General features: G+C 50.7%; 10 protein-coding genes across 10 annotated transcripts; 5 read left to right on the forward strand and 5 right to left on the reverse strand.

Moving 5' to 3' along the window:
- Positions 1 to 672: 672 nt before the first annotated feature.
- On the reverse strand, positions 673 to 1,861 carry VFPPC_06496 (pap2 superfamily protein; the record flags this gene model as incomplete). The annotated part of the gene is made up of 2 exons (XM_018285518.1): positions 673 to 1,611; positions 1,676 to 1,861. The coding sequence occupies 2 exons, from the start codon at positions 1,859 to 1,861 to the stop codon at positions 673 to 675; spliced, it is 1,125 nt and encodes a 374-aa protein (XP_018142705.1).
- Positions 1,862 to 2,969: 1,108 nt separating this feature from the next.
- Positions 2,970 to 4,202, forward strand: VFPPC_06497 (salicylate hydroxylase; the record flags this gene model as incomplete). The annotated part of the gene is made up of 1 exon (XM_018285519.1): positions 2,970 to 4,202. One exon carries the CDS (start codon positions 2,970 to 2,972, stop codon positions 4,200 to 4,202), a length of 1,233 nt encoding a protein of 410 aa, XP_018142706.1.
- Positions 4,203 to 4,396: 194 nt separating this feature from the next.
- VFPPC_16342 (thymidylate kinase protein) lies at positions 4,397 to 5,429 on the reverse strand (the record flags this gene model as incomplete). Its single annotated transcript, XM_018294095.1, has 3 exons — positions 4,397 to 4,880; positions 5,003 to 5,111; positions 5,240 to 5,429. 3 exons carry the CDS (start codon positions 5,427 to 5,429, stop codon positions 4,397 to 4,399), a joined length of 783 nt encoding a protein of 260 aa, XP_018142707.1.
- A 466-nt stretch (positions 5,430 to 5,895) lies between these two features.
- Positions 5,896 to 7,141, reverse strand: VFPPC_06498 (thymidylate kinase; the record flags this gene model as incomplete). The annotated part of the gene is made up of 2 exons (XM_018285520.1): positions 5,896 to 6,983; positions 7,057 to 7,141. The coding sequence occupies 2 exons, from the start codon at positions 7,139 to 7,141 to the stop codon at positions 5,896 to 5,898; spliced, it is 1,173 nt and encodes a 390-aa protein (XP_018142708.1).
- Positions 7,142 to 10,854: 3,713 nt separating this feature from the next.
- VFPPC_06499 (hypothetical protein) lies at positions 10,855 to 11,778 on the reverse strand (the record flags this gene model as incomplete). The annotated part of the gene is made up of 1 exon (XM_018285521.2): positions 10,855 to 11,778. The coding sequence occupies one exon, from the start codon at positions 11,776 to 11,778 to the stop codon at positions 10,855 to 10,857; it is 924 nt and encodes a 307-aa protein (XP_018142709.2).
- A 5,118-nt stretch (positions 11,779 to 16,896) lies between these two features.
- VFPPC_14060 (hypothetical protein) lies at positions 16,897 to 17,349 on the forward strand (the record flags this gene model as incomplete). The annotated part of the gene is made up of 1 exon (XM_018291831.1): positions 16,897 to 17,349. The coding sequence occupies one exon, from the start codon at positions 16,897 to 16,899 to the stop codon at positions 17,347 to 17,349; it is 453 nt and encodes a 150-aa protein (XP_018142710.1).
- Positions 17,350 to 17,944: 595 nt separating this feature from the next.
- Positions 17,945 to 20,644, reverse strand: VFPPC_16343 (hypothetical protein; the record flags this gene model as incomplete). Its single annotated transcript, XM_018294096.1, has 1 exon — positions 17,945 to 20,644. One exon carries the CDS (start codon positions 20,642 to 20,644, stop codon positions 17,945 to 17,947), a length of 2,700 nt encoding a protein of 899 aa, XP_018142711.1.
- A 68-nt stretch (positions 20,645 to 20,712) lies between these two features.
- On the forward strand, positions 20,713 to 21,063 carry VFPPC_16344 (hypothetical protein; the record flags this gene model as incomplete). Its single annotated transcript, XM_018294097.1, has 1 exon — positions 20,713 to 21,063. One exon carries the CDS (start codon positions 20,713 to 20,715, stop codon positions 21,061 to 21,063), a length of 351 nt encoding a protein of 116 aa, XP_018142712.1.
- A 1,170-nt stretch (positions 21,064 to 22,233) lies between these two features.
- On the forward strand, positions 22,234 to 25,387 carry VFPPC_06501 (hypothetical protein; the record flags this gene model as incomplete). Its single annotated transcript, XM_022428516.1, has 2 exons — positions 22,234 to 24,187; positions 24,366 to 25,387. The coding sequence occupies 2 exons, from the start codon at positions 22,234 to 22,236 to the stop codon at positions 25,385 to 25,387; spliced, it is 2,976 nt and encodes a 991-aa protein (XP_022284334.1).
- Positions 25,388 to 25,901: 514 nt separating this feature from the next.
- On the forward strand, positions 25,902 to 27,185 carry VFPPC_16345 (hypothetical protein; the record flags this gene model as incomplete). Its single annotated transcript, XM_018294098.1, has 2 exons — positions 25,902 to 26,088; positions 26,161 to 27,185. The coding sequence occupies 2 exons, from the start codon at positions 25,902 to 25,904 to the stop codon at positions 27,183 to 27,185; spliced, it is 1,212 nt and encodes a 403-aa protein (XP_018142714.1).
- Positions 27,186 to 27,368: the final 183 nt, after the last annotated feature.

Here is a 27,368-nt window from a genome sequence, read left to right on the forward strand (position 1 = left end):
AAGGCACCGAGTTTATTGAAGGCCAGATTCTTCCATTTCCACTAGATAGTTTCCACCCGGTCCGGTCTGGTTCTACCCCCGGGTCGGTTTGGGTAGATGGATCATGGCTGGCTGATGGCTGAAGTGTATCTGCCAAGTCGAACGTGGACATGGAACAATTGATGCCCCACTTGCGGGCTTTGAACCCTCAAAACCTCAAGACAACTTGCTTCGAGTCTACATTCGACTTTCCATCAATCGCCTCCGGATAAATGCAACTGGCGCAACGTGTCATCAATTGCCATCCATCAACGATCGATGTGACCGTGGAGAGGTACGCCTGATTTCTTACAGAGACAAGCCTCGATTAAGTTTGATTTAGTCGTTGGTCCCTAGCTTCGCCAATCTGTCAAAATGCATCAATGTGGATCGACAACTTTCCTGGAAGGGAAGGTTGAACATCAACTGCCGCCGCATTGTGTAAGAGAATCCACTGTGCGTACAAGCCTGGTGCATTTAGCATTATTTATATTACAGTATGATCTCATAACATTGCAGTCTGGTATCTCATAACCTATAACATGTGGTATCATCATCATGAGCTGTCAACCAACCCCATCAACCAACATCAACCGACGCATCAACCGACGCATCAACCGGAAACAACATGCTTCTCCCTACCCCTAAACCACTCTAGACCATCTCGTCTCCCCGTCCGCTGCCTACTGCCCTCCGTGGAATCGATAGCCCAGCACCATGACCATTCGTTCCATGACTGTTCACTCCATGACCATTCACCGCATGCCCATGCCCATGACCATGCCTATCCCATGCATCAACTCCCCAACCCGCCTTTCTCGTAAACACAGCATCAAGAACTTCACCACTTCCGTATCCAAACGCCGCGCCTCTATTCAAGGGAATATGATTATATCGCCAGTCCCAAACGGCCGCATACGTCATCCTGTACCCCGAAAACGCCATAACGGTGCCGATAATCGCGCCAGCAATAATATCATACCAATTATGGTACTCGTCAATCGTCAACGCCCCTCCAATAAGCGTAGCACCAAGAATAGGAGCATAAATGACAATCAACTTCCACATGGCGGGGTGATAGTTCGAAAACACCTTGAGCTTCGCATTCAGGTACAAGTACAAGAAGACGAATCCCGCAAACGCAGCCGTCGTGTGACCACTGGGGAACGACTCAAGACTGTCGTTAATCTCCTTTTGGTCGCCGGTGCAGATATCCGGCGTAAAGTACAGTTGCTGGTACCCCTTGAGGTTCAGGCCAGCCTTTTCCTTCGCCTTGGTAATGCCTGGCTTGCACACGTCGAGAAAGTGTGGACGCAGCCCGCCGATGAGCCACTTGAGGAAGACTTGGAATACGGCAGCCGTGATGAGCGAGTACAACAGACCGATTACGCCGTTGTTAACGTCCCAGAAGGAGCGGATGCGGATCTGCATGAGTAGGATGACGACAATGGGTATGATGGCTGCGAGGAAGGCGGCGAGCCAGATGGGGATGATTTCGTCTCGGAGAGGGTATGCGAATTCGGGATAGACGACTTCACCGTCAGAAAAGGTGATTGCAAATGAGCGCGATGGCGCTGGATCAGCCATGTATACCTGTAGACGTTAGTATCGTCGTGGTCAAGTACATTTTGTATAGCCAGGGAGAATGGCCACTTACACCGAGTCCTATTGCTCCCATGACAATCATGGTAACGATATCCAGAAGGGTGTGCTTTAGCCACTGGCCAAATGTTGGCCGCTGCAGCATCGTATACGGCTCATAGCGAGCCTGAGAATGGCCATGGCCATGGTGATGTTTGGCCTGCCGTCTTGGCGACTTGCTTCTGCGTGTAAAGAAGGGCATGTTGGAGGTATGGGCAGCACCAAATGATTATTGCGCACAACACTGGGGTGGTCTAAACCTACGATATGTAGACATATCACGATATATGTACCCAGAAGCTGCACAATGGTTTTTCCCAGCACTCCTCCTTGACGTCAGAACCATGGTCACAAACAAGCATCAACCTTACTACTAAACCTATCCAACAAGCCGCATTGCCGAATTTATGCCCCTTTCTCTTGGAAAAGGCGCCAGATCATCAAGAATGGTCAACCGTTGAGACGGGTTGGTCGTAATGCGCCACAGGTGATTCATTCTCAACGTCATTTCAGCCCCAATCTTGGCAGGACCCTCGTTGTTTTGGGCTGTTGATGCAGGTTGTGCCAATCAGCGAGGGCGGGGACAAATAGATCGCGATGAGATGGGGATGTGGATGTGCAGGCGGCGGACGGAAAGGTCCGAGGAATGGGGAGGCTGAGTTGACGAAGAAATTTTCATTTATTATAAACGGTGGTGTATTTAATGTAAGTTGGAATTATTGCGAATTCATTGTGTCGAATTACAAATGACGTCAGTTGGTGAATGCGGTTGCTCAGATCAAAAGCGTGACAAAATGGCATCGACTGAATTTACCGAAGGAAATCACCGAAGTTGCTCAATCCGCACCATCAAAGGCTTCTGATTGGTCCATCTCCCGGCCATTTCGCCAACTGCTTCAACACGGACGGGTCATCGCTAACATCCCAAAAGCCCGTCACTGCATTTATAATTTTACACACTCGCTTCTTGCGTTTAATATCGTGGCGCACTGCCGGTACCCGTTGATTACCACTCATAGATTTAATATCTTTGAGATGGCGCTATTCCCAGATTGAGGGCATATCTTGATGACCTTAGTAATATCCCGCCCACGGCGTTTTCCGAGCTGACAAGATGGTGCTTACTGCTGACCATAAGAGAGGGAATTATAACAACCCATTCGTAGACAAGTATATAAGACTTGATACCCTTGAAAACAATATACTTCTCACCACATACAACAAAACAAAAGACTCAGTCATTCACCCCCACAACCCACTTACATCAACCACCATCACCACGATCAACCACCATCACCGCCATCACCATCATGTCCATCCAAGACGTATCCATCATCGGCGCCGGTCTCGCAGGCCTCACCCTCGCCCTCGCCCTCCACGCCAACTCCATCCCCGTAACAGTCTACGAATCCCGCCCAGCGCCCCTCAACATCGGCGGCGCAGTCATGCTCTCCCCCAACGCCCTCAAAGTCCTCGACGCCCTCGGCCTCTACGACACCATCAAACAGAAAGGTTATAACTTTGACCTCCTACACTACCGCGACGCCGAGGGTCACCTCCTGGAAACATATGAATTTGGCGGCAGCCAAAAATACGGCTACGACGGCCTACGAATCTATCGATACGTCCTGATCGACGAACTAGTAGCTGCGTTGAAGCTGCGCGGCGTAAAAGTAGTGTATGGCGCCAAGTTCTCCCACGTCGTTGAAGATACACCCTCCTCCGTAACATTTGCACTTACAGACGGCAAAACCGTGAGGACATCCCTTCTCGTCGGTGCAGATGGCATCCACTCCGTCGTCCGAAAGCACTTATACCCCGATTTACGCACCAAATTCATCGGCATGGCGGGCATTACGGCCGCCGTACCGACATCTCAGCTCCAACTACCAGAGGGCTATCACATCCCCGTGACAATTACATCCCCCAAGGGCGCATTTGTAATCGCCCCCCAGCAAGTCGACGGCTCGGAAGTCCTCATCGGGAAACAAATGCGCGTGCCGCTGGATATAACCGCCACGCCAGGCTGGGACCGCGACTTCGTATCCGACAAGCAGTCTGCGATTGCGTTCTTGCAGTCGAACAATGATGACTTTCCGGACTTTGTGAAGAAGGCGACTTCGGCAATCGACCCCGCCAAGGTGAATAAGTGGCCGTTCTTCGTGGTTCCCAAGTTGGACAGGTGGGTGTCTGAGACGAGAAGGGTTATTATACTGGGTGACGCGGCGCATGCGATTCCTCCTTCTGCAGGACAGGGGATTAATCAGGCCTTTGAGGATGTGTACATGCTGGCGCTGATATTGGGCGAGAGGGAGAGGGTTAGGGATATGAAAGCGGCGTTGGGTTTCTGGCAGGAGTATAGGCAGAAGAGGGTTGATAGGATTCTGGAGCTGAATGCGCAGATTGATCAGAGGAGGATGCCGAGGGATGATGAGGTTGTTGGTGAGGCTAGCGGGTTTGAGAAGGGTGCGTTTGAGTTGGGGTGGTTGTATAGGCCTGATTTTAAGGCAGATGTGGAGGAGTGGCTGAGGAGGGAAGTGTGATTTCTTTTCGCTTGGAGTTTGGCGTTGGGTAGACGGTAATTAAAAGTATAGTACGGAGTAGACAACCGTTAGACAACCATGGGTAATCATGCTATACACAATTTTTGACTACCCATTTGAACAATCCTGCACAAGCTCGCAAGAACATGGCGCCATGAAATCCATCATCCCAAATATATACCACACACACCCCGTCACTGCACTATCCGTACCGTCCTTCCCACCTCTCCCCGTTCAACCTGCCCAACCCTGTCCTTCACCCTCTTCCAAATCCGCTCCGCCACCTCTTCCACACTACCCGCCGCATCGACAACCACCAGATCCTCCTCCTCCTGCCTCCACTGCGAGCCCTCCAGTCCCCCCAGCCCAGCCAGCATCTCCTGTCCCTGGATGTCCTTGCCGCCCATGCTAAGCCCCCAGAACAGCTCCCTCACCTTCTTCTGCATCTCTGCCTTCTCGTACAGTTCGCCGCCCCAGCCGCCGCGGGATTTGGCCGTCTCCTCGTCGAGATCTAGGAATAACACCATGTCTGGACGGGGGAGACCGCGCTCAGGAGCTCGAGCCCACGATAGTGAGAGTGAGGGGTTGAGTTTGGCGGCGGAGTAGACTATGCCGGAGTGGTAGAAGCGGTCTGATATGATGGTTGTTCCGGAGGCGAGGAGGGATTTTATTTGTTTCCTGGGGAGGTTAGCCTTGGCACTTATAGCAGCTGTTGCATGTGAGGTTGAATAGTATGTAGGTATCAGAGCGTCACATCGGCCACTTCATATTGAATACCTTGACGCTAGGGAAATACTCACACTGCCTCCCATCGATTCGCACTAAACAGCAAATGAATAACATGATCTTCCATCTGCACATCACTTTTTAGATATGAATCAATCATCTGTCCAATAGGCGTCGTCCGATCTACCATACGTCAGTATGCCCATCTCAACAATTGACCTACACATCTCCGTCATGCAGAACAAGCCACATGCCTCTTCCACCCCCCTGGACAGATTCAATCCAACGTCGTCAATTTGAAAAGAACATACCAGGAAACCTCATCACCTTGACTTTTCTCCCCTCCTCCACGAACCGCTGCTCCAACAGCTTCACCTGCGTGGTCTTCCCGCTGCGGTCCAGGCCTTCCAGCACGATGAAGGCGCCTCGTTTGCCATCGGCGGGTGGGTGCGTGTCTGATGAGGCAATTGCCGCTGTGGCTAGATCGTTGATCGAGGCCATGTTGCGCCAGGTCGTTATTGGGCTGCGTGCATCGGTTGATGAGATCTTGAGGATGGGGTGTTGTGAGGTGAGGTGAGGTATGAGGTCAACTGGGATGAGATGTGAATGAGATGAAGTCTGGTCTGGTCTGGTGGGGTCATCTGCCAGATGCACATTGGCACTGTATTGCCCCTCGATCACGTCCATCCGCATCCGGATACCGATACCTTGTCACGAGCAATCACCTAGAAATGACACTTATTCATGGCAATCAGAACCTTCAATGTTTCCATTATCAAATACACAAATTACCAAGTCAAATTCCAGGTATTATCACAACGCCGGGTCGCCGCCCAGTCCACACCCAATTACAAAGCGCCAAGACACCAGTTGCTAGCCAGACATAACCCAAGCCCTGAAAAATAAATAACCCAGAAAACCATTCCCTTCGTCTACTCATCGCGCATAACAATACTCCAGTCACACATCATGATGCCACTTCCGTGTCATCCTTGGCACTCCCGCTCTCCCAGAGATCGAAACTCTCACCCGTGCCCTCGATGGGCTGCAAAACGGCGGCTTTTGACGGCGATCCCGACTTGGCGATTAGCTCGTCAATACCCTTGATAGGATCGAGGGTTTTCAACGTAGGCGCAAACTCATGTTCTTCCCCAGCAGGTGCATTGGTGGGTTTTTGCTCTTGTTCGTCGTCATCCGCGGGCACAATGATGACGGACGTCTCGTCGCAGCCATCGGCATAGAAATCCGCAGTATTCATTTCACCAAGCGCAGTACGCTCCTTTTCAACAATCATGTCATCCGCTGCAAGAGCTCGCGCAGAGCGTCGTGCTGAAGTCTGAGACACATCATCAACTGGGGGAATGTTCTCCTTATCACGGCCTTCGGCACTTTCGCGGCGTGCTTTTTGCTCGCTCTCCTCATCGGATGAAATGTCCAAAACACATGTGCCGTGTTGAAGAAGGTTGGTCATCTCCTGCTCGGGAGTGTCCTCGTGGATGTCAAAGAACCAGCTGGCCTTCATGTCGGGCTCGCCGAGGGGTGCGACAGCACTGCCCTTGGACAATGCATTAGAGCGAGGACGAGAGCCGTAGCTGGGAATTGTGCCCTTCAGGGCGGCATCGAGTGAAAAGGGAGCAGCAGAGTCGAGAGGGAATGATGGAGGGTCCACGCGAGTATAAGGTCCGGCAGTCCGTCGTCGGTTAGAAAGGATACCAGATCTCTTTCCGCGAGTTGGTGAGCGGCCAGCAGGGGCAGAAATGGGCGAAGACTTGGTGACGTTGGTGTTGAGCTTGGCAACAGGAGACTTGGGCTGAAGGGTTCGTCGAGGTGCAGTGGAAGCCTTCACGGGGCTGACTAGAGCTCGAACATTTGCACTGGGTGTGGTAATAGCTCTAGTGAGGACAAAGGATGAAGACTTTTTGAGGACGTCCTTGGTTGGCGTTCCCGAGAGGCCTTTTGAGCGCTTGGCAAAAGCAAGAGGGTCGACATTCTCGGAATCATCCGTGTCAAGCAGCTCAGCTTTGCGCTTGGTCTTTGTGCTGGAGGGAGTGATTGCTACACGAGGTCAGTGAAATGACTCGACATGTAGCCAGGGACTCTACCATTCGAGTTGTAGGGCACGACTTACCATTCTGTCTATTCTTCAAGCTTGTCAAATTTTGTAGACGGGCTCCGTCAAGAGGAGCGAACGGCTGACGTGAAATAGTAGCCATAGTGGCGAGACTTCAGGTCACGAAGAAAGTCGAATTGATCCAAGATTCGGGTGCGAGATGAAGTAGCTACCTAGGTATGGGAAGCTCAATTGCCAGCGTTGTGAATGTGACGTCGATGTTTTGTGGCGAACGTATAGTGATTGTGGCCCGCTGTTTTCCAAACTCCAGATGTCTCTATCAAGATACGAAGTCGTTCTCCCAATTCCGTTTCGACTCTATCCTGTGTGCAGTTGTTTGTTTGTTGTTCTCATCCAAGAAGGGGAATAGAGTCCAGAGCTGGCGTCAAGTCTGGTGGGAAGGGAAAAAGGTCAGAGTGGGATCAAAGTGGTCAACGCGGGACGCGGCAGTATTAAGAGGGACAGGCTTTAGCGAGCGGAGGGGAGTGGATTGTCCAAAAGACAAAGGTCAACGGCTGGTCTAGTCCTCGACAGTGGCTCGACAGTAAAACAAGGCGGTGCAAGGAGAGTTGCAGTGTGTTGCAGCGCTTGGGTCTGAGTTGAGGTCAATTTGCAAGGGGGTGTGAAGCCAAAAGACGTTGATCAGCCAAGCTGGATTGGACTGGCAAGCTGGTCGACTGGATTGAAGGGGTGTGGAATTGGCTGCTAGCTTGGGGCGGGTTGAGAATTAGTCCAGCTTGAATGTTGTCACTGGATTGTGGTGGACGAAGGAGTTTGACGTTGGCAAGTGGCCGTTTGATGAAGCGCGAGGAGAGCCTTGCTTTGCCCGTCCTTTGGTTGAGGTGCAATGCAATTGAGGACAAGAAAGGAGAGTGACCAAGTGATTGAGTGTTAAGCCGAGTTCAATGTTGGGATGGACTGGAGGCCCGTATCAGCTGCAGCCCATTCATCAGACCTGGTCTGGCCTGGTCTGGTCTGGTGTGGTGAGGCAATGCATTCTGCAGTCTGTTCATTGGGTTGTGCCCCATCCGATCCAGCTCAGGTCTGGCCAATTTACGATTGACCACATGCAGCCTGGCCTTGACGCGTTTTTCGTGGTCGTGCTGAGGCGTCTAAATTATTCATATTCACTTGTGCATCGTCGGCACAGACATGGGTAATTTGATACACTAAGATATAATGCAATGCATAAAATGCTTCCACGTCCCTTTACTACTTTTTGCAGTCACAAACCAGTCATCAGTCATAGACTCATCACCAGCATCCGCATCTATTCTACTTCAAAATCGCCTTCACAACTCCTTCCCAACTCTTCTTCTGCATGTCTCACCGCATCACTCGACTTGTGCCATGTGCAAATCGCCAATAAACGCGTCCAAGGTCATTGACCCACCTTGAATCCTACCACCAATCAGCTCCATCCCTCAATGAAACCATACCTCAAAAAATCCAACATGTCTTGCCCCTGCATCAACCCATTTGTCCATTCTTGATATCTGATTGGCCCATCGCGTCACACTTCCATCTCGCTCGTCGTCCGCTCCAAACTCGTTTTGGTTGAGCTCCCGGCACCAAGCACCTCAGCCCAAGCATCTTCTTTCCATCCATCACATCAATCAACCTTGATGAATTCCCTGTATCAAACGCAAGGGCTGCATCACAACTAGCCTTACAGAGGACATGTGCCTCAGGACAAGCAGGGTTCGTAGCCCATGGCTTCATGCTGGCCCCAACTATTAAAAGAACCTCCGTCCCCTCATCGTGTCTCTCTCGCGCGTCCGACGTGCCCGCGTTTCTGACCACTTGCGAAGAAATTTACCGCCCAGTTCATTCATCCGGCGCCGCCCGTTGTCAATCTTCCAAGCAGACCGCTTACCTTGAATCGGCCCACGGCATTCACACCCAAATTTCTCAGCCTACGCCCAAATCTCGAGCTCATCATTACATGACGCTTCTCCATCCTCGATCCATGTCTCACAACTTGTAGCTGTGGCAAACTGGTCTTGCCCTCTAGCCAAGGTTGTCTCATCCATCGACGTGCTTCTGCAACACATACGCCAGAACCGGCCAACAATGTCGCAGCCAGTGTCTGAGGGCAGACCTACATCCCAAGACCATTGGATACCATTGCACACCAGACTGGACGTAGTTTGCATTTACATATCTTGTCGTGGCTATATTCCCACCCGCATTGACGCCTTTGTCCCTGCGTTAGGCAGTTTTACAGCCGTCACTGGTTTGCGACTCATTGCCACGTACTAGGCTGAAGTTGTGACCGATGAAGTAGATCAGTCTTCACCATCGTGGCAAATTCGGCCAGACAGCACCGCCTCTGCTGCTCCAACAACTGCAGCCCATCTCAGGCCTCACCCTCCCATTAGTTGTAGTCTCTGAACCATTGTTCAACCCTGATGTAATCTACGCAGCTGCCTCTACTCAGTACTGATGTTACACAAAGCCATCCACTTACACCAAGTGCACAGCCCAAGACTCACCTCCTAGACACAATCAAAGAAGAGAAATCACTTCCTACCAGGCACACCACCTCAATATGTATAAACCCCACAAACCACCTAACCAAGTCCACCTCAACCGCATCATTGACCCATTCCACGACCCTAGCGTCAACTTCACGGGAGGCCACTTCCCGCGCGACCCTAGCGTCAACCCTCACTAGCGAGTTATCAACGTGAACACCTCAGCCATGAGCAAACACATGAATACCCGTCCATGCGTCATCAACCTATTGGTCCTCTCGTCAATGTCGCCTCCGACAAGTCTGTTCACCATCTTGCACTCTACCGCCACCAGGTCACGACAATCGGCCAACCGTACAACACGCACAAGTTGAAGTCCATCCAGTCAAGACTCGAAGTGGAAAAAAACCAGAACCGCCACTTACTTCACCGTGTCTCATCAGAGGTGCCCGAGACGCAGCAACCACACAGCCCGTGTGCCGACCTTTCTCCAAATCTCATGGCCACAGGTCCTCTCACAGTAGACGATATAATGACCTCTCCCGAAGAAACAGCTCATGCGCAGCGCCTACATCCATGGCTCCAAGCAAGAAGCGCTTATTGCATATCAAGAATGAAGAAACCTCAGATACACCGGTCCACTGTCCTCTTAAAGACCAACTTAATGGGTCTCCCACACCAAACGGCCCAAACTTCACAACCCACCACGCATGACATGAGCGAGCCAAACCTCACACAGCATTGTCCATCTCCTCCTAGCTCGACCTGAAAACAGACCCGTCCAATGTCTCTCTGCCTGTCCTCATTGCACTAACAAAGAACACGCCAACCCGGCACCAGATGCCCTTGCCCTGAGCTGCCGCACTTGACTGTGGGTTCCTCAGTGTGAAGCACATTGCCTCAAACTTTTTGAGCCCATTGGTTCGTTCAAGGCTAGTGGTGTTTGTGTGTCTGTGTCGTTGTACTACGTAGCTGCGTTCTGGTCCTGTCTCAACCCAGCGTCGTGAAGTGGGCGGTTTTTCGTGGTCGTTGCCTCATTTGTTCCATGAGAAATGGCAGTGCTGTGGCGCGGAAGTAGTATGTTACAAGATCACGAGAGCTGTTAATACACAACCCGATAAAATCAGAGCTACTAAAGTATAGAGGGGCAATGCTGGCTAGTAGCCCTCGAAGTTGAGCAATGGCAAGCGGCCGTTCTATTCGGCTCTGTTTTCCGGACAGGCAGGACACTCTGATAATGATTAATAATTATACTACACTAAGGCTATTCAAAGGCTAAAGAATGCTTCTCCTCGCAGAAAATACCATACGGACCACTTCACCCCGGGCTTCGTCCTGGTTAATGCTTGCGGAATGCGTCTAGAGGGGACTTATTGCCCACAACTTTTGTAGACGTGTGTGCATCAAGATCATGACTTCCGTGTCCTGCGTTGCTCGACATGACGGTATTGTCACTGTCAAGAGCATGTGTCGTCCAGGATTTACCACTTGTAGCAACTCCACCGTCGTCCTTCAAATGATGAGGGGGTCCAGTTCCATGGGACTTCACTATCTCGTGGGCATGGATGTCATGCTTGGCAACAGCACAACCTCCAGCTCCGACAGTAACATCCTTGGCAAGGTTATGTTGGCGATCGATCTTGGTCAACTTTGTGGGTTGGTGGGCTTCTAAATCGTGCTGGACGGGACCCTTTGCTTCCTCCACCACGGGGTCACAGCAGAGCTGATGAGGGGACTCACTGCCAGGAGTTCTGACCGGAATAGTAGCGTCTTGGTGAAGCTGGTGTGAGGAGTCTTGTCCACGGTGATGAGTTTTGGCATCCGACTCCAACTGGTGAGAAGACCGAGTAGTGCTCGTGACAACAAGTTCGTGGTCCTCCAGGTCATGCTTCCCAACTATTGTTGAGATTGCAGACTTCAGCAGATTGGAACCGCTCTTCTTGGCTCTCTCATCATCTTTGGAGATTGGAACCAAGTACCAATGTTGATCCAAATAGTGAACTTGCGGATAGGCAACAGTGTCAGAAGGTGCGAGCTCGTCCTTGCACAGGTCATGCGGCTCTTGCACGCGGTTATTGTGCCCGGCAGCTTCTTTGCCAGGCGACTTGCCTCGTGCAGATCTGGCAGAGTCTGGACTGAGATAGGACATTGCATTGGTTGAGTGATAGCCGCTGGCGCCGATGGTCGTGGGCTTCTCATGATGATGGTGCCCTTTTGCTTTGTGCCTCTCCCGGAGCAAAATCTCCTGCTCGTTACGAGCCATCGTCAGGCATGGACAGAAGCAAGAATCGCACCAGTCCGATGCTCTATTGCCATCAATGCCATAGAGCGAGCGGACTCTGGCCTGGAGATTGGATACGAAGCAGGAGTAGACTATCAAAAGTTAGCTGTCCGAGTTATTCCCTTAGCAAACAGGGAAGCAGCGGAGTCACAGCATACACGGAAGACAAAGGGAGAATTTGATGCAATCACAGCCGCAGCAAGACTGCTCAAAACTTCCACCAGGCAATGATCCGGATGCTGCGTTCCTCAGAAGATGAGAAGTTCGTGAGTAGCTTCCACATGGCCAAAACGAAGCCGCAAGACACGATACTGTGTTGAAGACGACACCGTCATTGGCCTCTTGCGACCGCCACTGGTTTCCGCACTCTCCAACAGTTTGTTTGACCATTCTTGCTGATAAATGGAAGTGACAAGTATGGCTGTCTGAGGTCTGTGAACGTCGGGTAGCCACTCAAAGCACGACCTGATCAAAAATCCGGTGCCGGAGGGAATTGATAACTCATAGTCGGCCAATTTCGGGGCACAGTGGCAGCTACACATGGACTATTAGCCTATGACGACAATGCAGAAGAACTAAACAGGTATTACCGGTAAGAAACTTGGCACAGCAACACGTAGAGATGGACGGAATTCGATGAGAGAGCGCAACGCCGAAAAATGCTTCAATGTTTGTTTGTTTGGTGAAGATGGAAGAATGGAGAAAGACAGTCGAGTTGGTTGGGTAAACAAGTTTGGCATTTGTTCAAGGAGTCAACTCGCGGAAGGAACCTCAAACACTTGCCATCAAATATGTGCTGAGTTTATGCCATGCGTGGCAGGTGCAGTCAACATTGAAGTCGGTCGTCTCGTCGACCAATTGGTTCCAATGTTGGTCAAGTGCCAGCTGGCAACCAGCTGCCGTGTTGAACTGCGACCAGATCAGACCAGATATCAATATTCGTAGGGCTAGATGCGTGCTTAGGTATGTATCGGTTACTACCAGACTTACGTTGTCATCGTTTAATCGCTTCCAAAGATTCAATGCTTCCTAAGAACCATAGCAAGAGAGCCAGACAGGGCACCCAATGCCATCATAGCTTTGCTCTTAAGGGATCATGGAAGTCTCAATTTTTTTTTAATTTTTTTTTAATTTTTTTTTTTTCATTAGGCGCCGCTTGCTGTGGTGTTGCAACTATGTCTTCCAGCAGTCGGATTCGTCATCTACAGTCTTGCACCATCTCGATGATATCTAGCAAATGACACCTTTTCTTAGTGAATTCGATTGATCTTTGCGTCGAGAAGGATGCGGTGCGCATTAATAGGAAATTCACAAAAGACATGTCAAGAAAGTGACACATCTGTAAGCCGACTTACTTTTGCCTACCAGAAGCCCGTCCGTGGCCAGGACTAATATCTAGATTGCATGTTAATGCAGGAGGGAATGACATTACATCATCACGTACGAACAGCAGTACGGAGTAGAACCTCCAAATTATTTTTCGTGATTGCCATCAATCAAGTAATCTCGCTGCACTGAGACTTTCCCCACAATCGAGATTTGGATCAGGCCTCATCAAGAACACATCGCAGGCTATGCAACGGATCATCATCGCAGGTCCAGATATCCACTCCAGGAATATGGAATCCTCCGAATCAAGATCAAGAATGGGAAACTGCAGAGCTGCCGCTACGACATTAATATGAATGGTTTTATAAACGGTGGGCGCAGGTAGGGATGTCTTATATGGTCGATCCTGCACTAGTACGGAGCGCGAAACCTGAGGATTCGAGGGGTCCCCGTGGACTCTCCCTACCAAACAACACATGGCTCTACGGAGTACAATCTATTGCAACCTCGGGAGCTTGAAAGTCAGACCCCGTCGTATTGGATACCGAGAGGACAAGTGATGTCTTGTGGTGCCGTTCGGATTACTGTAGCCTTGACCTCATTGAATAGCGCCAAGTCATTCCTAGTTAGCTGTCAAGCCAAGTCATTGTTTATTGAGTCGCGACAGCTCCTGCGTATTGCTTATCCATATGATTCCTCACTGTAGTCGTAAACGTCAAACATCAACTACAGTGTTCCGTGTCAATGATCAATCACTTCGCCTTGCCATGCGCCATCAAAGACACAATTTCCACTTCGACCATAAAACGCGGTTTCCGACATGAAACTTCGTGACCATATGAGGTGGCAACCAAAGCAAAAATAACGTCTCACATCAAGACGGGAGTCTGTGGCATGACGAGCGACATCATGATGGTCGGCAGAAAAATACGCTTCTGCTTGGCTTGTTTCGTTTCTGACGAGTTCAATCAATAGAAGCGCCATATGCAGGATAGCTGGTTGCATTGCTCATCACACCAGACATTTTCTCAATGAAGAGGGAGGTGACTGTTACATCCGACGGCAAGGATCCGGGGACATGGCGTCCAAATATATTTGATGAGTAAGGGGCTTTGGTGCAGCCAGATATCGAAGAATGAAGTGACAAATGATAGAGATGAGGCGATATTCATCATGGCGAGCCCGTCAGGGCACAGGACCAGTGGCAGCACCAGAACGGCCAAGGCTTCATTGCCCATAAAGATTGTGGACAGGGACACGGACGGGCGGCAAGCATGCACAGCGAGGCAGCCAAGACTGGTCACAGACTCCAAGTACTATCTTTGAACTCACCAGACTCAACTGGTGATCCCTGCCCACTGGCTAGTGGATGGTGGCACGACCAAAAAGCGAGTCGGCGCTTTGCTTCATCTGCCCCAGGCTTGAGTACCTGACTCGAGGCCGTCCTGGGCTGCAGTGTGGTTGTGGCTAGATAAGTCACAAAGCGGGTGCCTCTTTGGGTGCCCTTTTCTCTCTCTAATTTTGCCTCGCATCTACAACTGATTGCTCTCTGTGAGGCAAATGCTGAGAATCGTGGCGGTAGTGGTGACGAGCAGTCGGTCTTGCTCTCGTGTTGCCTCTGTCGGTGCCGCACTATGCGCGTACATGTACAGTCCAGTCTATGCACTGCACAATATGGCAGTATGGTATGGAGCACGGAGGAGTATGGTCGCATTGCCCGTTGGTCGATGATTTTCCATCCCGGTTATCGCTCCCTCATCTTAAATCTGGAGCAAGCCAATGTCCACGGTTCCAAGGTTCCAATGCTCAGGTCAAGGTTGTTTTTCGTTTGCCGCTAAATTGGCGTGGCCGGCGGCCATGGTGCAGCCGCTGCGGCCCAAGCAGATTTTGGTTGGACAGTCACAATTTCGCCTCCCAATAACGGCAACATGGTCCACCGGGCCTGGCCCCAACTGCAGATGTGGCCGACATGGGGTCGTCTGGGCTTGCATGGGTCCAAGGGAGATCTGTTGACAAAGTGGTGGCAGTCTTGAGGTTTTGTGGTTGAGGGACTCGATGGTTTCTGGACAAAGCCAGAGATGGCATTGCATGGGGCTAGCCTGTGGCGTCTGCTCGACTCTGGTGGATGGCAAAGACTTGGCGTCTTGGTGGTGGTGCGGGTTCCTGGTCGTCGCCACGTTCAAGGTGAGCAGCTACGGCCTGGCAAGACTTGAGCCCAGACTGTGTGGTGTGCCATTGATTGACTGCTCAGTGTTGAGGCTTGAGGTTGAGGCTTGCGGCTTGGGGAAGGAAAGATATGAGCGGTTTGTTCGACTTTGAACTAATGACCGTACCAGCATATTAATGTGGATGAATCAATTCGGCGGCTTGGTGCTAGATGCGTGGACGGCTCGCTCCTTCCTCAAAAGATCAGCACTTTCCGCATGAACAAGCAAAAAAGACAGGCAGACTGGACTGACTGGACTGACTGGACTTGACTGAATGACTCTCTCTCTCTGTCTGGCCAAGTCTCCATTCAACTGGTGCCAGCTCTGACTTCATCAAACTCCAAGTCCCCTCCCACCAGACCAGCCGTTGTCTGGACATTCATTGATCATTCCACGCTCCACACTTCAATGTTGACTTGGGTCTCGGTCTCCCTAGATTTTCAAGGTTGTTTGTGGTCAACATTGAACCACCAGACGTCAACTGGTCTCTCCTTTCCCAGTGTGCTCCGCCTTGCTCCCCGCGCTCGAGCCACTTGGTGACCTTGTGCATCACAAAGCCCCTTGACAGCTCTCGCCTTCATTCCAATCCAATCCGATCCAATCCAATCCACCAGGCTTGACAATCTGCCGCAATCGATCCCTTTTCCTTCAAGACCTCAGCTCTGATTCTGAATCCTCTCTCCTTTAATCAGGCTCAATTGCTGGCCATATCTATCCTTGCTGCAACTGTTTCGCCCATCCGTGGCAAGCTGTGGCATCCCGAAACGGTCTGGCCGGTCCCTCTTTCTGTTTGCAGCGTACTCCGTACAACACCAGACACCACACCACACCACATTCCCATCCTGTGTTTGTCGCTTGAGCACTGCATCTCCCCGTGCCGTACAACACGGGACCCCGAAAGACTATTGTTCCTCTCGCCAATTATTACAGTGTGGCTCGAACATTTCGAAATTTGCACAAGACGACTTCTACCGGTGGACCTCGACCTCTTTACTGGTTTTATTTGCCGTTCAATGAACTGTGTCATCTGAACATTTACTCCGAGGCCCTTGCCCTGTGCCGGGGACGACTTACCGGTGCACTGATCCAACGCGGACCAGACCGACCAGCCTGGTTCTAAGCAAATCAAGCACCCAAGGAAGAGGAAAGGGGAGAAACCCACGCAATTTGCAGTTAAGAACACAATCAATTCTCGACAATCTCGACAACTTCGACGTCTACGCAGTTCACACTTGTTTTTGGAACACTTGCCATCCTGTGCTATATCTGCTGCTATTGCTCTTTATTCCATACCACCACCACCCTTGGACAGGAGCACCACCAAGATCTGAGCTTGTGCCTCCGTTGGTACGTGTTTCCAGTTTGCTTGTCTTCGCAGATGCTTGACTCTTATCATTCTCACTGTATTTTGTTGTTCCACTGTTGTAATGAAATCTGGCGCTGGCGTTGGTGCTTTCTTGGCTACCGCCTACCAATACAGTCGCTTGGTCTTTTTCTAACTTGGCAAAGTAGTGTTCGAAGAGCGAAACCCCGATAACAATTGAGAACTCACCACACGATAAGGATGGCCACCCGGGAAGAGAAGACCGAAGGTTTTCCTTTGACGGAAACTAGCCTCGCAGTTCCCGATAAGGCAGCTAAGGGGTCTTCCAAGGTGTCTTCCTTGGAGAGAACCTCCAGCGGCACGACTGCTGGTTCCAACAACAGCAATCCATTTGAAACGGATGTCGAAGCCATGATTACCAACTGCTCTCTCGATAAACCACGGTCCAGCGTTGTGCTCACTAGAAAGAAAGATTGCCAGGTTTGGCCCGACAAGCGAGACTGGAAGCAGAGAGCCAAAGCAGGCAAGAAGAACCGAAGTTGCGCTTTTATGCAACGATTGAACAAGCGAACGAGAATCACCATTAAAGTCCTGGTTATCGTTCTAGTTGTCGGCATTGCTGTCGCCGTTGGCTTTGGTGTGAGCAAGCCTCTTGGAGCCCCGATCTGGGGCGACAATAAGACACATACATGAATCAATCACGACGTGCAAGCAACTGGATTTCGCAAGCGACGCATTGCCCCAACGGCGCCTAGGCGTTTCATGTCCCGATTCAGATCTACGTTTAATACCAGCGACTGACAACAAACAGTCACAACATGTTTTCTTCCCATCATTTAGTATATATTTTCGACATGATCCGGGATTTGGGGTTAGCATATTTTTCTCCTTGACTTTGGCAAAGTTTGATGCAATTACTTCAACACTGCTGGCCACTCTTGGTCGAGGCATTGGCGATCATTTACATCACAGCATGGAGTTTTCCGGCGTTTTTACACTTTCGGTGGATAGATATTCATTGGTATACTTATGGGCGTCTAACGCTGCAGAAAGGCTTGCGATGGATTCGTTAGATCAGGAAATTTGAGCATACAAACGAGAAATAGAATGCGTTTGGGTCAGGGGTAATGAACAATTGACCTTGCATGAAGAGCTCGTAGTGTGATGATGGCATATGTCATTTGATACTACAAGCCATGTCAAAGAGCCGAGAAACTGTCATTTCCGTTGCACAGCGCGTTGTCGATGATATTCGGCAAAAAGAAAAACAGCAATCTTATACAAGTACCTAACTAGCTACTCCCTCTGGCTCATCTTGAGGTTGCTTTATTTCAGTCTCACTCTCGGTCCCCTCTGTGGCCGTCGTCGGCAATGGCTTCCATATATCAACCGACCACTTATTAAACTCAACCTTTAAATCGTTGAAGAAATGTTGTAGTTTCTCCGTGTCTTCATTCTTAATCTGAGGCTCCCCCTTTGTCTTTGTCTCCAACTCGGGTGCCGACTCGCAAACCTGGTCTTTGTCCAGTCGGCCACCATTCCTCAGCTCCAGTTCTGACGCAACCGGCCGCTTCATCACACCGGACACGTCATCTAATACTCCCTCGGCGACGAAGTATCCTTCCCAGCGTTTCCCAAAGTCATTCGTATGAGAGTACAGAATTTCCGCCAGAGAAAAACGAGCCTTGAAAGTTTCGACATGCTCCTTGCCGTACAGGCCTTTGGATATCCCTATAACGTTACCAGCAACACGCTCGGCGTCGTCTATTTGCTCGTTGTGGATATACGTGTCGCGTGCAATTGACTCTTTCGCCAAAACCTTCTCTGCCAAGAGCACGGCTTGCTTGTAGGAGCGGTCGACTCCGTCCTTGAAAGATTCGAGTGCTGTCCTCACCTCTACCACGTGTGTCTCTTTGGAGCGTAGGAGCGTCTCCAGGTACTGCTGGAGCTGCCTTAGTACCGGCAGACCTCTTTCGTACTCTTTGAGGCTGCAGTAAAATGTCCCTATTGTGTTTTCGAGATGCAGTGACAACATCAGCTTTTGCTCCCGGATGTTGTCTGCTCTCAGTTGGGCAAGTAGCTCGTCGACGTCGAGGTACGTGAAAAGATGACACCCGAGGTTCATGTCAATTACACAGAGCTTTGTCCAGGACTCTAGGGCTAGGGGGTGGCTCGGGTTGTAAACCTTCTTCAACGTTGGCCAGTAATCAGACAGGTTCCATTCGTCTCGGAAGTTGGGGTCCTTGGCCAGGCTTTCCATAAGCACGATCCATATCCTAGCTTTCCAGGTGTATACGTGATTGATGTCCAGCTGAGCACACTTTTGAAACATGACTTGAAGTGTTGGTTCCAAACGTGTGCCCTGTGACTCCTCCTGTCTTGGGCCTCTTGAGGCTCCTGGGCTTCGAAGTCTAACACGGACGGATTTTGCCCAGTTGCGCATAACATCATAGTAACTGGCGCTGGAAGGTGCAATTTGAGCCGTATCGCAATGTTCAGCGGAGCCGGAACGACGAGACATTTCCCCAAGAGAAATAACGCCATATAGGAATGAGGTGTCAGATTTCGATCCCAAACTGCCGCCGTTGTATTTTGACAGTTCAATGGCAAGGTTCACGCCGCAGCCCAGCGTCAAGATGTTGGAACTACCAAGGCGATCTTCCCTGATTCTGTACACAAATTTGAGGATTTCGAGGACGAGATGGTGATTTTCCCCATCGCTTATATCGTCAGACCTGCTAAGAATATCTGCGTACAGGTCTAGTGATTCGAGGATATCCGGGTGCGGCGCAATGGGAGTTGCGAAGCCGCCTCCATTCGTGGAGAATATGGCCCTGAGCATAGGGCCAACGTCATGGCTTGCTTTGATTGATCCGTCTTCGAAAATCTTGGCTTGTGATCGTAGGGTCTCGCTTACCTGCTTTGCAGACTCTTCCAAGTTCCATAGCAGGTAGTTTGCCCGAGCCAGTTTTGCCAGATACCGGCAAAGACGGGGAGATTGACCATCGTGTCGCTCACTCGGAGAGACCGTCGCGGCGTCGTATGCTGCCTGCAATGCTACTTTTCCGTCGAGAAAGTCGCCCCGGCCGAGCTTTGCTTCACCAAGCTGAGCCCGTTGTTGCAGGGCGACCGGGTGTGAAGGTTCGAGCGCGCTTTCTCTCACCTCGTTCGCAACAAGGAGAGTGTATTGATATGCCTCGCGATATCGGCATTGCCACAGAAATATGTCAACAAGCGTCCCAACCACCTCTATAGATAGGGGGTGATGCACCCCCAAGTGTATCCGTGTAAGATTGACTGTCTTTGAACACATCCGCAGCGCCCTTTTGTCGAATTTGTGAGACAGAATTGACGCGGTAATAAAAGCAGCCTCAAATGTCAGTTGGTGGATGTCGAAGCGTTTCTCAAAGTACTGCCACGTCGGCATGGCGATATTGTAAGCCTTGTCATATTCCCCGTTCCACAGAAACACCTTGGCCAGGGCTAGGCATATCATGTGTCGAATGACAACGAAGGGAGTTTGTTGTGTATGGGAGTTCCCGGGCTCTGTCTGAGTCTGATGGCCTGGCCGAGTTGCAATCGTCGCCATAGTTGCTGATGAAAGGCTGTGTTGGCGGGCAGCTGTGAACGATTCGCAGAGCTCAATGGCCGTCTCCAAGATTTGCACAGCCTGCTTGTGATCTCCATGATATCCAACCAACAACCCCAGAAGTCGACTGGTCTCAAAAAGATTCCTAACTTCCTGCTCGTCCTGCTGGGTGGAACCTGGGGCGGCCCGAAGACTCTCTTCCAATTCCGCGAACTTGTCTACTTTCCGTATCCGCTCCAGCCGTGTTTTTGCCTCTATGTAGTTTCCTTGCCGGAGGCAACTTATTACCGGTTTCAACTGCGAGTGTGGGGAGATGATGGTAGTCATGTAGTAGCCTGGCTTGTGGAAGGCCGGTTCATGATCCACGTCATGGCAGCCGGTTTCGGGGTTTCGGGCCATATTCTACGGCTTCGGCGTCTTAGGACTCAGCTGATGCGGCAACCTCGATTCAGCGGCTAAGATTTGCAATGTTGGTTATGGGAGTTGTCGAAGGAGGTTCGGGCAGCGTACTCAGCGCGTGTGGTGGTCGGGCCTGGTGGAGAAAGAGGTTTGTTGAGATATGGTTTGAAGCAGCAGAGCAAGGCAATCTTCCAAGTCTGCCTCATTCCACGAGATGTTGCCCGACAAAATTGGGAGACGAGAAAGTCAGCTGCCCAACATACTCTGTACAGTTTGCAGAGTTGAAGTTGACTAATCACAATCACACGCGGCTACCAATATTATGTAGGATCCATGTTCATGCTGTCCAACCTCGGGCAGTTTTTGTATTGGCAGCGCCTCTCACTGCAGTTTCTGAGACACATGTCAGCTCGGTGTAAGAAAGGACTAATGAACAGCGCCCAAAGGAGGTCATCTCTATGTGAACATGCCCGGTACTTCCGTACAACCCCAGCCTCACAGAGTCACAGACCATGATACAAAGACAGACTGGGCGCGAAAACAAACACCTTTTTTATATTTGGACTTGAAGAAAGAAGCTCCGCTACTCACTTCCGACCACAGACGAACTGTTCACTCTCGCGGGTCCTCCGGATTCCGAAACCTGTAAAAGTGACGACTAAGGGTTCACAGAAGACGAAAATAGCCACGAACAAAACCACCAGGTCAGAAGTGTGAATAAAAGAGCAAAGATGTGCCGTCATGCACAGGGACATTGACACACATTTCGACGCCCCGAGCAGTATTGTTTTCACAGCTACCGTTCTACTACCAACGCAGCCGCTGTGATCATGCACGTACGGGAGCTTAGGCAGCTCTGATTAAATACGCAAGGTAAGACCCATGTTGACACACACACACCAGTAGAAGTATTGGTGGCTCTGCTTGAAGTTGGTCACACGGCTATGTGCTCAGAATCGTAAATTGAAGACCTTGTGCTTGGCAAATTCGAAGGGTCCTGGCCAGGACGGTGTAGTCCGGTTCCTTTCTAGGTACTTTTGCTTTGGCAGCTCGCAGTGTGTGGCTTTGAGAACCTCGTGTGTATAAAATGCATGCTAAGTCCTTGACATGTAATATTCTGCACTGGCTGGGTAGTACCAGACTTGACACTTACGTAGCAACCGTGCGACGTGCTCTCAAACAGTAATGGGGGTCAAGTAGCCCAAAAAGATAGCCATGGCCCGTACTAATTAGGTCGGTCAAGATTGAAATAACGGGACAGAGTGCTGGGTGCACTGTGGTTCTGAGTTTCCTGCAAGCCACAGCAGCCGTCAAGTCCATCTGATAGAACTGGCGTATACGGGGGGTGTCCATTCAGGTTCATGTTTATTGTACCAAGATGGGGGTTATTTATTAGATATTATGGTCTCTCTCTTTTCATTCCTCGCATGGTTGAGAACCATGACACGCAACGGGTTGCTCCAAAATGCAGTGGTCAAACTTTTCGCCGCAGTACCGCTGAAACCAAGTTATTTATCACAGCTATCTAAATCGTCGCACACCGTTAGCCACGCATTGAAACGACTTGCCTGGCTCCGAATCCTGCAGCGATGAATCACCTTGACTTCCACGGGTGTCCACAAGTCCGAGTCTCATATGTATTGACCAAGGACGAGGGCGATGACATCCAAAGTCTCTTGCTCCGATCAGACTTTTGCTTCAACGACTTCAAGGCCTTCCCAGAACAAAAGAAATGGAAACTGCATAAGAATGGGATGCTAGAGACGAAACTGCAGCCAGGTAACCCGTATGGTGCCAAGCCACGGCTACTTCAGGCATGGCTATTCTTTGGCCTCATTACATGTGTCATGCGCACAAAGAAGTCGCTTTTTCATTTCGGTGATCTCGTTGCCAGCAAAGGCGGAAGTCGACATCTCCAAACCGATAGCCTTCCGGAGAAATTACAATACTGGCATGACTGGATGAAAAACAACATCGACGGTGGCCTGGTGCACTCAAGGCTCATCGAAGCAGACAAGGCCCTGCAGCTTGCTCGCAAGGTTATTCGCGCAAACTGCTTAGAATCAGGCCCTGCGTCTGAGGTTTCTGAACAGGACACGCCTGTTGGTGTTGGTGTTGGTGTTGGTGCCAGTGCCAAGACACCTAACAAGCTTTCCCCCAAGAGCCAGAGTGCTGGCGAAAACGGTGGCCGTTCGTCGGAAAACGAACCGAAGGTAGATGAGCAAGACCGGCTGTTCCTTTGTCTCATGGCTCTTGGTGAAACTCTTAGCGCTGTCAAACTTCACGTCATCAAGGACCTGGGCTTATGTATGAACGACTGGCTGACTTTTGATGACGAGGGCTGGGGTCCACCATCCTATGTTCTCAAGGAAATGAAGGAGAATAAATGGTGCCCTAGGACTCGGAAAGTGTTGCTTGGACAATTAGGCCCCAGTGCCATACTGCTATCCGCAGCGTTGAAAGCAAACAGAGGCATTTCAGGCTCGCAACAACACGGGTGTTGCACAGCCGACGAGTGCGTCCAACTACCAGGCCCAGAGCCGGAGCAGGAAGCTTCCACTGGTCAGAGGAAGGTGGCATATCCGCCACAGCATTACGAACCGCTTTGCGATTCTGGAGGTAAATGTCGTCTCCTGGGACCCGATATGGGGATTGTCACCAGGATTCTCCGTGAAGCAGATTCCACAACTGAAGACTATGAATTTCCTATTTTCAGAATCAGTATGCGGAAAGCCTCTTCTGACAGTGGTGAGCGAGATCATATCAATGGTATCACCGTGGAGAGATGGGCGTGGGAGGATAGCCGGAGTCTGAGGACTCCAAATTTCGCAACCATTTCACACATATGGTCCCAGGGAATGGGAAATGAGGGCGAGAACAAGCTTTACGCATGCCAGCTAAGGCTGATTCTGCAAGCTCTAGAAGCGGCCGGAGTCAGCAATCGTGAATGGCAAACGGAGACGTTCTCTAGCCAGGTCACCAGCCAACAGATCAAAGATGTAAATGACGATGAAGGCGCTCAAGAGTCCAACAGTGGTAGCGAGCTCAGTGAACCATTTTGGATGGACACTTTCGCCATTCCGGTCAAGGAACAGGACGGAAAAATTCAGAAGACCTTTGAAGAAACGAAGAAAAGAGCCATCCGGCAAATCTACCCAGTCTTCAACTCGGCTACTTGCACAATTGTCATCGATAAGGATCTCTGCCGAATCGGTAGCGACTCGGCAATCATGCGAATATTAACCAGCGCTTGGATGCGACGCATGTGGACTCTACAAGAGGCATTCCTCAGCAGACGCCTGAGATTTGTTTTCCAAGCACGTGGAGGTGGTGGTTTCATGCTGGAGGACTTGGACGAACTGATAGCGGATATGGGTGGCGCAACGAACCCAAACTCTGTGGCCCTCCGACTATCGGTAACCGAGTTCTTCAAGCGCAAGCTATATCAAAATTTGATGGGGGAGGACAGGGAGATCAGGAACCGAAAAGACCATCCGATCGAAGTAAGGGGCTCCCAGCGCCTGGCGGTCCAGCCGTTGGCGGGTAAGTAAATCCAAGTCTCTTTTGTGATTTCCAACTATTCACTTTCTCTTTTCTTCTCCCCCCCCCCCCCCCCCCCCCCCCCTTCTTTTTTGTTTTGTTTCACAGACTTAGACTGAGACGTTTGCTGACTCCGGGGGGTGTGTCATTTTCCAACCGTTGCAGCGCACATCCCGATTAGAAGACGAGGTGCTCGCCCTCTCAACTCTGCTCAATCTAGACTACAAAGGTACCATTATCGAAAGAGCCGGCGAGATAGCTAAGGAGAGCAATGAAGAGCATCGGAGGAAGGAGCGTGCAAACATGATGAAGGAATTTCTGATCCTCATCCATCGCAGTTACCAAGGATCCATACCGTCGGGACTGATCTTCTTACCCGGAGAGAGGCTCTCGGCACCGGCGTTCGGATGGGCGCCAAGAACATGGCTCTGTGGCCAAGACGAAGACCACCCCTATCCTTTGAACATGGCTGGTAGACCTACAGAGTTACATGAGGAAGGGCTGCTTGTACACCCCGGTATCCTGCTGCACGGGATCCCGGGTCGTGATATTCTGAAGAGCTCGGCGATAGGCCTCGTGTTTCCCACCGACCGATACCTAACTGAGTGGTATAAGATCGTCAACAGCGAAGATGATGCCGTGCCAGAACCAGAAACGGCGGTCAAAACAGACCCCCCAACCGAAACATATGCCATGGGAGTAATCCTGTCGCGCCCCAGACCTCTAGATGAACCACCAGAGATAGGATTGTTGGTTGAGATTCACGAGGAGAAATGGAGGCGGAAGGAGCCAGAGCGGATCAACAGAAAAATCTATCGCTGCCAAATCATCCGCCGTGTCCTGGTTTCGCGAGTCCTAATCAGCTCACCTGCCGAAGTTCAGTTGCCAATGTGCTCTGGGGCATCGGTCACAGACCCCAACACGACGAAGGCCATCGGAGAGGTGATGCCAGATGATACACTGTGGTTTGTCGACGGGCAACCGGATGACCAAGGTACAGAAATGTTGCGGCCGCCGAGACATGGCCACAGCTCTGAAGATACGACGAACCCTGGAGACAGTTTTGCTCCAGTCAGTCTGGACAAACCCTCTATAAGTGAGAGCACGCCCTTCAGCGTTGGCAAGCCATCTGAGGACTGGAAGGCAGTACTTTGGTATCACAAATGGCCGTGGCCCTGGGTTCGGCCAAGTCAGCCAAAGTAATAGCGTTCCACGTACGTAGTCCGGAATGGTACCTTTATACATATTTCCGTATCTTCCATAAATTTGACATGGCCTACACTGTATGCAATGATATTCTAGCAGTTTCATGATCTCGCTGACACAACCTTTGATAACTCGTGAGAATCGTGCTTTGTAGTTGTCTGCTGTACCGAGTTCATAACGTGCACCATGCATTTCGAAACTTGGCATACATCAATTACTAAATTCCCGCCAGTTTCCCACACTGACGTGTCGCATCAGCATGTAATGACTGCCACACCAGCATCAGCCAACGTCACACAAGTTGTGCTGTCCATCTTGATGTATGTTGCGTAGCACAGCTTCCTTGCGTGATTTGTAGCTATTTCGCTACGGACTTGGGCGTTCACGTATGCCTAATACACCAGGTATAAGATAATACCGTAGGCCCCCAAGTAAAACTTGCCTCCCACATCCCGTCACGGCAACCATTCAGCCACCCGAGCACCATTTTCCGTCTCATCCCATCTTCAAGATGCCCGTGCTGTCTTTCTTCTCAAGACGTACCTTCAACGCGACCATTTCATCTCTCGAATTCTCTCAACAATGGCTTAACCCCTCTGACGTCTTCTCCGTGCTCCTTATCCTCGGTGGCGATGTCGTGGCTCGAGCCCTAGCTCAACTTGCTGGATCTGCCATCACTCCAGTTGCTTTTTCATTCGGTACACCCTACTTCTTCTCTACTACATAAAGTGTTCAATGTAAATCTGCTAACCTCTACGGTTTTTTTCTAGGTTGGGTTGCTTATTCCGTCGCTGCAGTTGTCCAGGCCGTGGGCGAAAACACATTGATGCCCGCTTCCGATTGTGCCTGCAAGGTTATCAATGGGTCAAACGGGTTCGCTCGCGACAATTCCAGCTGGGTGATTGGTCGCATTGTTCGAGATTTCGAGACGTGGATGGATGACGGGAAGTCCAACGGTCCCATCCGCCAATGCCTTGAGAGTATACGAAACGAAGAATGGCTGGCTGATCAGAATATAAAGCCACCGTCCAGGGTCGGCCTCTGTGTTTCTATTTACAAGGCGAAGCAAGCTCGACCAGGTCACCCGGGATACGACCGGGCCTACGTTTCTGGCTTTGTTACCGTCATCACGCAGTTAGTTTTGGCCGCCATACCTTGCGGTTTATATGGTAATTGGGGCATACTGTTGGTAACTGCTGCGGGCACCGTCTTGTCCTTCGCCACAGGTGCTCTGCCGCAGTGGGCAAAAGAGAAGTGGATTTGCCGAAGGGGAGTAACAAAAACGGTTGTGTTAACCAGAGGAAACGGTAGCCAGCATGCCATTGTTATTGTCAGCGATGGCAAAGGGCTTGACTTTGAAGACCTTGCTGCCGCCAGTTCAATGTCCTTTTCATCTCGCCAAACCAGGCTTGCTATTCTCATACTGGCAGCCCTGTGGATTATCCTTCTCATAACTGCTGCAGGAATCAGGCAGCACGCCTGGTTTCTCTTCGCTGTTGGCGGCATCGGCACTCTGGAGAACATTTACGTTGCAGGGATAAGCCGGTCTCCGAAGGACTTTGGCGTTCCTCTCGAATTTGTGAAAGTCATTGGTCATCATAAAGTTATGCAGGCTCTGTATGATGTTGAGAGTCTCTATCCGTGCCTTGGCCGCAGTATGCTGCCCGTATTTTTTCCAGGTGACTTGCGCCAGGACGAGTTGGACAGGTGGGCGGAATATGATAAGTTGGCAACGGAGAGGGGACAGCGTTACGAGGGTAAAGGTCTGGCAGGTGAGGTGAGGAGACAGAGGTAAAAAGAGTCGTATCATGATCGGAAGGATTGGAGCTATTTCTACATCCTACCAAGGTCAGTATATAAACTCGTTTGGCAACTCGACTACGACCAGTGCTTACGAAAGGGACCGGGGCTACTACGGTGGTTAAGAACACATCCGTCACACATCTCGCTCAGTCTTCTGCTTTAACCATTAAGTCGT

This window comes from Pochonia chlamydosporia, chromosome 5 (genome assembly GCF_001653235.2).
Source record: "Pochonia chlamydosporia 170 chromosome 5, whole genome shotgun sequence".
Taxonomy (NCBI): Eukaryota; Fungi; Ascomycota; class Sordariomycetes; order Hypocreales; family Clavicipitaceae; genus Pochonia; species Pochonia chlamydosporia.